This window comes from Diadema antillarum, unplaced genomic scaffold (genome assembly GCF_040938485.1).
Source record: "Diadema antillarum isolate AM-2024a unplaced genomic scaffold, OU_Dant_1.0 seq00001879_RagTag, whole genome shotgun sequence".
NCBI classification, from domain to species: Eukaryota; Metazoa; Echinodermata; class Echinoidea; order Diadematoida; family Diadematidae; genus Diadema; species Diadema antillarum.
In genome coordinates, this window is record NW_027272547.1 from 194,143 (window position 1) to 206,211 (window position 12,069).

Below are 12,069 nucleotides of genomic sequence, written 5' to 3' on the forward strand. Positions count from 1 at the left end.
AGGGCCTACTTTGTACCCACCAAAAAGAACTTGTACTATCTTCTTCTTTTTTTCTGTAGGGAAATGAATGTATTAAGTTACATAATAGCTACCAGTATACAAAAGTGTCTTACAGTATACAAATATATCAGGCCTGAGAAGTTCTGGTTAAAACTATGTGCTTGAGGTGACTTCAATAGCACTATTTTCTGAGGGGCGCAGCCTGATGTAAATAGTGCTGATGAAGTCACCAAAGGCACATAGTTTAACCAGTGCTTCAAACAATGGCCTGGTATATTTGTTTTATATCCCTCACAAATTATTTCAAGACTAATAGCAAAGTATGTGGGATTTACTCTCTGTTTGAAGTTTGTAAAATTGACTGATCACTCAATTAAAGAAGTTCATTTCTTCTACACAGAGAAATTACACACGCCAATTGTATTCATGGTCTGCGGAGCGCGCTACCCATACATTTGTATGTGAAAGCTTAACCTGTCTTCTCGCAAAACAATGCCGCCGCGATACCCTTTCATTAGAACTTGAAAACCTAACCAGTCTTCTCACGAAGCCAAGACACAGTGTTGGTGGAAAAACAGTACTGTATTCATGTCAATGCAATGAGCAGGATGCGATACTGTCTCATACACTAAAATATGCGTGTGTACTTAAGCAAATAACCAGCGTGATACCATTTTTTACTATTTCCCTAGGGAAATAGTTGGACTCTGATGGGACAAGAGTTTTCATGGTAAAAATAAGTTTTGTCACTTTCAATGCTCTCAACCAATCAGAGGACAAAAAATAATTTGCGAGGGATATAATCAACATTATCCTTCTTGGCACATACTAAATACAAGGTACTATCAGGTGCCACCGCAGACTTAAAATTCAATTCAAGACAAAGTGTGTGCAGCACTGTTATTCACACTTTAAAGGTTTCAGTCAAAATGCTTGGGAATAAAATGTTCCCTTTCTTTGAGTGAATCACTTCACAAAAAATGCATTGTGGGATGATTCACTTCTATCTCATTCATCACCTGTTCACAGTGTGACCTTGATTTTTGTCATCGGGTCAGTTTTGCTATCACTATTAAGTACGCTGGAATAAATTACTTTAAAAAGCACTCCTGCTCATCAGGATATATGATCTGCAGGTGCCGACACTTTGGCCAGCTTGACCGGTGGTCTTGTGCCATAGTACACCACCTGAGACAGGATAGCAATGTCTATTGAAACCTGGAGAATGCCACAGATCCAGAACTGGACAGGAGCACTGTTGACCAGGAAGTAGCCGGTCTTGAAGAGATCACCCGATAGCCAGAACATCACCATCTTGATGCTGGAGTTTGACAGATAGGGACAAGAAAATTAAAGTCATAACCGATATATGATGGAATGAATATGTGACCCGCTACAACAAAATGATCCTAAAGTCGGGCGAGGTCGATTATTTGAAAATTGCATGACACAATTCCCTAATCTTTCTGCTTTAAATTGATATATAACACGTTTCATAAAAATAATCGGCTGCGGAGATATCGATGTTTAAAAGAGAGCATGTCAAGACGTCTGGGAAATCACTGTTTCGAGAAAAGCGCCCTAAAAGTTCTCCTTGCGACGCAATCACAATCAAGAGACACGCAAGTCAGTATTCACCTCCGGACAATAGAAGTTAAGCCCTAGCAACCCCGGAAATGCTCATTCAAACACAGCGTCGGCGGTCTCCTCACCGACCAATCAGTGACCAGGATGTCAGGAGAAGCGGCTAGGCATAGCGCAACCCGCCCGCACGCACCAGTCGACTGGGCAGTGTGCGAGCTTCACGCTTCGGTTAGCGGCAAGCAGCAAACTGACCAATGAGATCACTCTGGTCGTTGTTAGGGGCGGAGCCTATGTGTGGCGCTCAATCCAAATGTTCGAACCAGTTTCTGCTTCGTTGAAACGCCAAAAAAACATGGCCCAGAAAAACGCTATTTTTTGGTCTTTCCTTTCATCATTTTGCTTCAAAATTTCGACAGATGATAGAAGACATGTCAGGCTCTAATAATATGTCAAATTCAGAAAATCGTAAGTTTTGACCAATTTTGATGCTCTAACTTCAAACTCGATTTTCATGGCTTCGACCGTGCGCGACTTTAGGACCATTTTGTTGTAGCGGGTCACGTATATCTTCTTTTTTTTTTCTAGTCTGTCTATCTCTATCCTTGGATTCAGGTACTGTTAAAGTTCAGCGCACTCCCGTTGTAACGAACATGGTTATAATGAAATTCTGGTTACAACGAAGTAAAAATTCAGGCCGCAACATTATCCGCTCTTTGTTTTTTTTTTTTACTGTTTATTTGTTCGGTTATAACAAAATTTTGATGTAACGAAAGAAAACTGCTGGCCCCGCAGACTTCGTATAACGGGAGTCCACTGTAGTTATTTTCTTGCGAGAACTTTTTTTTTGCGTTGGGTCGTGTATGAAGAATTTAGGTTATTTGTTAATACTGTGGAATCAACACATTGATAGTGGTACATAGAGCAAGTAAAAATATTTGCGAACTTTTATTTTCACGCTACTTTCTGGTTGTGCAAAATGCACGAAAATTTCCACTTTTACACTAATTTCTTTTCCTCGCAATGACTAAAAATGTTAACAGGGAAGCATGGAAAAGAACCTTGACTAATGTCTAGACCCTGAAAAAGTACCAACCCACTGTTGCTTGAATGAAAACAGACATTAAATTGTCAAACTACTCTCAAATTTCCTTAGGGTGGCATCAATCCAGGGAATCATCAAATCTGCTGTCATACTGTCACAAAGAACACAAAACCAAAATGACTCAAACTTTCACAAGAAAATTTAATAACTTTTCAAGCATGTATTTATTGCTCAATACCACATGCTCTAGAGGCAGATTGAAGACATGCAATATTCACTATTTGTAACAGGGTTCACTCAGAAAGCAGGATCCCACACTCTAAACAGAACTACCCTGCTTATTTTTTAAAAAGATTAAACAATAAAATGAATACATAGATAAATTGAACATGGGTTGGAGTTTGCAGTAGGGTAAGTTGCAGCAGAAGCTGTCGCTACACTGTATTGGTCACACAACACTTGCCTCATTCCCTGAGTCGACTTGTTCTTGTAGTTATGATAAAACTGCGGAGAGCCCAGCATGGCTTCAGTGAAGACAGCCAGGAAGCCAATGGTCTCGACGTAAACGTTGCTGGAAGACAGCAAGAATGTGACCACGCCCCCGATGGTGGAGAAAACGACCATGAACAGGATGTAGTCTATGAAGCGTGTCCACTTCCAAAAGTGTCGCCAGTTGAAGTCTTTGCAGGAATGAGAAGGGAGTGGGTTGTGCGGAATAATTTGCACGGTGAGACATATCATGGCTGCATATCAAAATGCGCTATGAAATGGTAAAGCAATGTGCTTGTAGCAGGAGGATTGCATTTAAGCAAATTAGCTATAGGTGATGACAACTCAAAATAAGCCTGAAATTAAAGGGCAATTACACACCAGCTAAAAGTTAGTCTGAAAAGAAAGAGTAACATTGTATCTTACAGCACGACAGTGAAAATGTGACTGAAATAAGATAAAATTGAGGAACTTATAAAATTGTGAAGTTTGGCTAATTTTTGCGAAACAGTTCTTGATTGCTTCATATGAATATGCAAATGAGTGAGCTGATGATATCCTCACCTCATAATTTTTCATTGATCGTATATCCCATACACACACACACACACATACAAATAAAAACCAAAATCAGAATTTTCTGCTATAAAAATGTAAAACAATGTTATTCCTGGCTGAATAACTTCAAAAATAAAGATTGGTCATACACCTGCACAGTATCTTAGGATTTGAAACTATGGCATACTTGCGTTTGAACCAAAATAAAAAAGTAATGGGGATTTTGAGATTTTGAATTCAAACTATATGTCAAGTTGTGAGGTGATGACATCTTCAACTCACTTGCCTACCAAGGAATTCATATCGCCTGTTCAAGAACTGTTTTCTGAAAATTAGCCAAATTTCACACAATATCGCAACTTCCCTAATATTTCTCCAATTTCGATCAGATATCCGTTGTTGAGCAGATAAAATTTCACTATATCTTTTCAGACTAACTTTTAACTGGTCTGAAGCCACCCACAAAATGTTTTCTACTTGCAAAAGAAAAGAACAAACCCACAAAACTGTCAGCATTGCACTTGAGAAAGTCCTTCATGTCACCACAAATGTCACATAAATGATTATCACAAATGGCTTTATCCAAATTGAGTGGCACTTTGACATGGTCACTGTTATATCTGGGGCTGTTTCACAATTATTAAAGATGGTCTTAAAGTTAAAATTAACTTAAAAATGAGAGTATGCTGTGTCTTAAATGATATTCCAAGTTCCAAATGAAAATCATGACCCCATGGCCTAGATTTTCCCTGGACACAAAATTACTGTGCAGAAATGCAGGCATACAACTGTATAATATACACCCTGTTTGAAAGTGGATACATTCTATCATTTCCAAGGTATGGAAAAAATAGTGTAATGTCAGTATTTTAACCTGACCTTTGACCCTTCACCTTTCACCCCATGACATAGAATTTCCAAAGAGGATGATTGTCAGGCAAGGCATGCATAATCATAATAAGTTTCATCAATACACCTTGAGCCTTTCTGGGATATGGAGGGATAAAGTGGTACTGAAGCATTTTCATCTAACCTTTGACCCATGAGCTTAAACTTACACAAACTTCCACAAAAATACCCTCAGGCATTGTGGAGATATGGGAGAATTAATGCTCTTTCAGAAATTGACCTTATGGCATTTGACCTTACGCATTTGTGCCCACAAATTCAGAAGCAGAGCTTCGTCCACTCATAGGCCCTACATATAAACTGGTAGGCCAAGTGTCATTCAGATGCCTCAAATGGTTTTTAAGTTATGCCATCCATAAAAGTGTTTACTGACGGACAGATGGTCGGACAACCCGAAAACATAATGCCTCCAGGCGACACCTGCTGGCGAAGGCAAAAAAAACCCCACAAAACCCTCAAAAGACTTGTTGATGTGTCTTTACAAAGAAATCCTTGCATTCATGCTTAATACACATGTAGCAGATGTTTCTCTATTACACGTATGATTTACTTGCCAAGAAGACATGGCTAATATGACATAAAAGGTTGACATCCATTCAACCCACATTGGGAGGTTTTACACAGGGGATTGATTTTGTAATGAAAAAAAAAAAAAAAAAATGCTAGGATGGATTGAAGCCAGGTCCCTGCTAACTTTACGACAAACCAGTGAACATCCTCGACTCACACACTCTCTATCAACAAGAACAAATTCATACGACTGTTTACATGCCTTACAGCCAGACGGGAAAGTTCGATGGGGTTAGGGTGATTGTCAGTGGCTCCACCAGCACAGGAAACATACGGGAGCAATGCCAACAAATTTTGTCATGTGACCAAACTCAAGCCTGTTTCAGGTGCTAAGGTAGTGGCACTGTATCCATTTTGTCCATATCAAACCAACTTTGGTCTAATGGGTAATGTGCATTAGTACATTATAAATTCATACGGTGAATGAACCTCATAAAGTGAGAGAAGACTGGCACTGGTCTGAATGAAAGACTATTGGTTCCTAATGCATCACATCTATTTCCTTTTCATCACAACAATGGATCATAACTGTGACATTCAACCAAAAGAGGAAACGAAATGAGGAAATTCTTTACTCATTCAACTCCTCTTAACTTCATTGCGAATGCAGCTAAAAGTTGCTGGTTGGGAGAGTTGGTTAAGCATGCTTGGAAATGAAAAACTCAGTTGGAAAATATTGACTAGGGGTTTCTGTTGAAAGAAATTGACTCGTGTCAGCTCAAAAGCAATGATGGGCAACTAGTAAACAGTGTAATATCCCTTACTGGTCACAATCCTAACAATGGACCCAATGCAAACAAGAAAACAAGAGACCCGCGGGTCTAGCGCTCACCTGAGTATCGCAAGTTCACCTTTCACGCAGTCACTAACCTAAATTATTCACAGCTCTACCAAAATTTGACCAGGCATTCTCAAGTAGAAGATGAAAATGTACAATAAAGGCCCAATTTTTTTTAAGATTCCTTAATTTGGGGGGATTGGGGCCCCCTGGGGCCCTCTGGGTGGGGCATGTGCCCATTTTGATAAATTGAGATCCTGACCCCCTAGGGATGCTACCTGCCAAGTTTGACAAAAATCCATCATGAGGTTTTCAGGAAGAAGATGAAAATGTACAATTCAGGCCCCCATTTGGACTCTTCCAACCACCCCCCCCCCCCTACCCAAGAGGGGCACCCCTGGATCTCCTATGAACAAACTTGAAACTACAGTCATTAATGTACTCACTCATAGTATTATCTCAGCTCTATAACTTCTGATTCTAGAGAAGATTTATAAAGATTCCTTCATTTGGGGGGTTTGGGACCCCTGGGGGCCCCCTGGGTGGGGCATGGTGCCCATTTTAACAAATTGAGATCCTAACCCCCTAGGGATGCTACCTGCCAAGTTTGGTGAAAATGGGTCATGGGGTTCTCAAGAAGACGATAAAAATGTACAATTTAGGCCCCATTAGGACCCCTCCTCACCCCCTCCCCTGGGTCCCAAGGGGGGCACCCCTGATTCTGCCATGAACAAACTTGAAACTACAGTCATCAATGTACTAACTCATAGTATTAACTAAGCACTATCACTTCTGGTTCTAGAGAAGAAGATTTTTGCAGAATCCTTAATTTTGGGGGGCTTGGGCCCCCTGAGGGCCCCCTGGGTGGGGCATGGTGCCCATTTTAACAAATTGAGTTCCTAACCCCCTAGGGATGCTACCTGCCAAGTTTGGTGAAAATGGGTCATGGGGTTCTCAAGAAGAAGATGAAAATGTACAATTTAGGCCCCATTAGAACCCTTCCCCACCCCCCTCCCCTGGGTCCCAAGGGGGGCACCCCTGATTCTGCCATGAACAAACTTGAAACTACAGTCATCAATGTACTAACTCATAGTATTAACTTAGCTCTATCACTTCTGGTTCTAGAGAAGAAGATTTTTACAGATTCCTTAATTTTGGGGGGTTTGGGCCCCCCTGGGGCCCCCCTGGGTGGGGCATGGTGCCCATTTTAACAAATTGAGTTCCTAACCCCCTAGGGATGCTACCTGCCAAGTTTGATGAAAATCGGTCTTGGGGTTTTCAAGAAGAAGATGAAAATGTAAAAAGTTTACGCACGACGCACGACGGACGACGGACGACGGACGACGGACGACGGACGACGGACGCCGGACGAAGGGCGATCGCAATAGCTCACTTGAGCCTTTGGCTCAGGTGAGCTAATAATGAGGCACATTCCTGCTCTCTTGCTATATATACAGAATGGAATGTTTCAAACAGGAAATATTCCATTTTGATGGCTTCACTCTGTGCTGATGCATATGCACAGGGAAGAGGTGCATGTGTTCACACAAGCATGTGTGTGTGTGGTTGTTTTTTTTAATGTGTGTACTGCTGTATGATTAATTAGCAATATTGTGCAAAATGCTAGTATCTCAGATAAAATCTACATCTCTGAATATCAATTTTTTTAATTTGACTGCTGATTTTGAAGAAATCCTTTTTATCAAAGAAATATCACAGGTGAAAAAGCGATCAGAACCAAACTTCCTGTACTGATGTCTCTTTTACTCTGACTGATTAAATAAGACTGATTGCATGCTTGGCAAAATCAGAAAAATAAAATAAGGTGAGTTAAAATACTACATGAATTGTGTTATGTGAATTTATTATTAACCATATCAAGAAAATATATTATGATATACTGTATATATGCCATATACTTTGCATCACTTTTATTTTCTCTAAGTTTTTGAGAGATCACTGTGTCATGAGTTAATCAACAACATGCCAAAAGGGTGTCTCTTGTACCACAAAAATACAATGTACCGGTAATCGCTGAGGTTCATAATCGTTAATGGCTGCACTCACGACATTGTTCTAACTTTCAAGATTTGCAAAATACTTTAAAAGTTGATATTTTCACAGCGCGGTAATTTTTTGAACATTTTGTGTGACATGAAACTAGCATGAAAATTAGAGCACACAAATCTTTTTGCTAGTTGTATGTCATACTATTTTATCTTTTGATTCTGGGGAATTACGAACACATGAACTTTATCTTACCCAGCCAAGTGCAGAAAGATAATTCATGCAAAACTTTCTACTCTAACAGTTAGAGTAAGCTTGCATAGTACAAAACACATGGCAAAATACAGTACTACATGAAGCTGCTTATAGAGCAAATAAGGTCTTACAGCAGAAGTGGTGCTACTAGAGTGATCACAGATAGCCCTGGTATTGGAGATCTTGCTCTTGTGCATTTACCTCAGAGAGAATGATGGCAAGTAGGATAATGTTAGTTGAAAGAATGAAAATATTTTCCAAGCTTACAGGGATCGTACAGTTTTGGTACATTTTTGGTTGAGACCTAACTTCAGGTTTCTAAAATTTTTTGGTGAGATAATGAGAAACCTCATATGAAATATGAAAGAGCATGTCATTCCATGAGGAATTCAACATTTATTTGATGAAAATTGGTTTTGAAATGGCCGAGATATCAAAAAAAGAGCGATTCTAATAAAGTGTGGGACCCACACTTTAATTACGATCGCTTTGTTTTACTTTATTTTTGGATGTTTCAGTCATTCCAAACCTGATTTTCATCAAATAAACTTTGAGGTATGCTCTGTACTATATCACTAGTGTTTTCTTGGTATCTCGCAAAAAGTTAAAGCCCAATTCTCATCTCCACCAATACTGTACCATCCCTTTAAGGGAATGGCAGAAACTGGGATAATTGGGATAATTTTCTTGCTCATACTCCAACAGTCATTGCATATTAGATGATATCAGCGCTAGCATTACTATAAGATGCTTAGATGCAAACAGATGATCATTTGATTTCCCAGTTTCACCAGAAGGCAAACATAAATTGATGGTATTAAAATCCTTTCATTCAAAAGCATTGTTGCATTCACAACAATGGCACATTGCGATACAGTTCACGCGACAGAAATCATAGCAACCATAACTGCACACCTTTGTCGCATACTGCTCCAGGTTCATGTGAATGGGGGAAACAATGCATTTCAAGATAGGTACACCAATCATATGTACGTACCAAGAAAGGTCCGCTCAGAGCGTCTGACCACAACCCGCTCTCTAGATGAGGGCGGGGTATTGCCGGAATGACGGACCCTCCCCTCCCCATGTGACACAGGGAAGGACTCTGAGACGGGTTCATCTATAATGGGGGGGGGGGGGGGTGGTTACAGTGGCGGGTATTTTGGTGCACACATGGATACACAGTGAGCAATACATGGGTAGATAGTGGGTAACACATTGCATTATATATGTTAGCAATGAGTAAAGCCAGAGAAAAGTATAAGGATACAGTTTCAGATATATCACATTAAGGTGAGGTGGGGGGGGGGGGGGTGGAATGTAATTGACAAGCGGACATGCATGGAGGTGAGATACGTATAATGAAAAAAAAAAATTAATCAAGAAAAAAACAGACAGGGGGAAAAGAAGAAAAGAGAGAAGAAAATGATGAGTGGAGAACCTATACACAGTGCAACACTTGTGTCACTCTTAGCTGTGATACTGCACCACATGGTTGGTCAAGATATGGAGGACCAAAAGCTTAATAATAGACATGACAATTGTGTAAGAAAGCCAACCTGAAGAATTAATGCCTAATGGCTCTGTACTGGTTTTGGGAAGATAACTGGAATTGTGAGTTAGGTATTGAAGAAGAGGTGGAAAAGGGTGCAACCGTGGTCTTTCTTCTTACACCATACAGTCTTAAAATTATACATTTTTCTTATGCAAGACATATCCAAAGGCCCTCATCCCAAATATCAAAGACAATTACCAAGAATACACATATGAGGTATAGAATGGGCCATCTTGAGGCATGCTATGACCATTGCTCTTTCTATCCACAAACAGATATGTCATCTGAGTGTTTCTGTGAAGCTAATATAACACCAAGTTACAATAAGTCATATCGTCATGTCAGCACCAGTTCTGCTACAAGTTTGTGGCTGAACACCGTCCCATGACAAAGCATGCTCCAACGTCTCATCATTTTAGAGATCAACATATAAATTTATCACGGAGTGCGGAAAGCGCAACAACTCTGTCTTTTTCATTGACCATGATGTGTTTTTGAACAACAGGCATATACAAATCTCTGCCATGCTGTTTTTGCTGCAGTCACAGCACTCACACATACAAACAAATTTATTTGAATTTTAGAAGAATTAATCAACACTGTTAGGAATTTGGCCACAAATCCACTCAAGAGGTTGAATTTCAGTTCAGCCATTGCTGTTGTCTATAAAACTCTGTTAGAGGGAATAACTGCTCCTACTGAAACCACTACCTGTGAAATGCTTCTTGACCGGCGAAAGTTCGTGAAGTGCTTTGACCCGGGTGCATAGTTGCAGCATCACCATCATCGTTCCTATCATGATGATGCTTTGTGCAAGGAGTGGAAGTTCAAAAGGATGACCAAACCTGGTTAAAAAAAAAAAGAAAATGAAAGGCTAAAAAAAAAGATACAAAATAATGAGCCACTAATCACTGTAGATCATGCTGCCTTTGGTAGCTCCGACAAGAAATACATATAATCATTTATCATCACATTTGTCGCAGACGTTTTTCACAAAATTAGGGACAAGAATCAAGACAATTAGTGTACCGGTACAAGAGTCTTGTCATATCTCATCTTAAACAGACATTGCTGGCAAGATATTAAGAGATCCAAGTCAATTGACATTAAAACCAGTGAAAAAAAAAGGGTATTTGGGTCAAACACACAAAGAGATACTGACTCTTCAAAACCATGTAAAAGGTACATATCACATAATCCTGATCAGAATGACTTGCTGTCCAGGGTTTCTTTCCCATTCCTCAAACAAACAGTTCAAGAGCATTGCATGGTGGGTAAGTCTACATGAGAGGTTCTGATACTGCTATACAATGATGAGGCTTTGCGAAATGACACTCACCAAAACAGAATCCTGAGTGAATTGGCAATGAGCAACACAAGGCAGACATATGTGGAGAAGCCGTCCGTGTTCTCTGATCGCCTGATGTCCATGTACTGAGGAATGAAGGGGACGATTCCACCGAAGATCATCGCCGCCGATGCGCCCCACGACACCAGGTTGATCAGAGTAATATCTGGCATGCCATGGTCGGCAAGGTTGGCAAAGCCTCGTACAATGTCATTCTCCATGATGATATGAAGTTCCTTCCAACTTACTGCCTGACAAGCAATCAATAGATCTTTGCTACTCCTGAAGTCTACCAGCAGTCCGCATGATCACTTATGTTCTACAACATATATCTTTTTATTTTACTCGGTGACAAAACTTTCTAATGACACATTGTCATACGTGATACTGAAAGAGACTGCACAGAATATTGGACAAGATGACTGGGAGAAAGATACGACTGGGGATTTATCACGAAGACTCAATGTTGCTTCAACATCTCTCTGAATAAGTCACGACCATGAGTTTTGATGCTGCTTGGACGCCGATATCTGCAGAATGAGGATATGAAGCAAAATCAAAATGTTAGTTGTTCTTTGTTAATGAATTCACAATGGCAAAATGCAAACATTCATATATTCATTGAATATTGCAAAATATGTGTAATTTTATAGTAAGTCTAGATGTCTACACTTGTTCATTATCTAATATTGTAAACATGTTCTTGTTGAGACTCTCAGCACACTCCCGATCGAGGATCGATAGCGTTTACAATCACAAACACTCTTCGCAGCATGCCCCATGGAAGTCTTTCCACATTTTAAGCATGGAAGAAAAAAAAAAACACAGAATAACGCACGACATGTCATAGTTCATCGCGTGCAAAGTACTTTCACAACTATGTGATGTTTCAAACGGACGGGTCTACGGGCAGTGCAGTCAAAGCATGCTTACAGTTACAGCAGCTGATGAGCAGCAAGGCAGCGCCAGCTCCA

General features: G+C 40.1%; 1 protein-coding gene across 1 annotated transcript; it reads right to left on the reverse strand.

Moving 5' to 3' along the window:
• Nucleotides 1-1,116: 1,116 nt before the first annotated feature.
• Nucleotides 1,117-11,619, reverse strand: LOC139712952 (solute carrier family 66 member 2-like). Its single transcript, XM_071624733.1, has 5 exons — nt 11,087-11,619; nt 10,459-10,592; nt 9,190-9,312; nt 3,090-3,306; nt 1,117-1,321 (listed from the first exon to the last, which is right to left on the reverse strand). Exons 1-5 carry the CDS (start codon nt 11,314-11,316, stop codon nt 1,117-1,119), a joined length of 909 nt encoding a protein of 302 aa, XP_071480834.1. The 5' UTR covers nt 11,317-11,619.
• Between the last annotated feature and the right edge of the window lie 450 nt (nt 11,620-12,069).

Coding starts and splice junctions, on each gene's coding strand:
- LOC139712952 (XM_071624733.1), bottom strand. CDS start 11,316: ATGGAGAATGACATTGTACGAGGCTTTGCCAACCTTGCCGACCATGGC. Junction 10,593..11,086: donor TCACTCAGGATTCTGTTTTG/GTGAGTGTCATT, acceptor TTTTTTAACCAG/GTTTGGTCATCCTTTTGAAC. Junction 3,307..9,189: donor CTCTGAGCGGACCTTTCTTG/GTACGTACATAT, acceptor ATTCCTGCAAAG/ACTTCAACTGGCGACACTTT.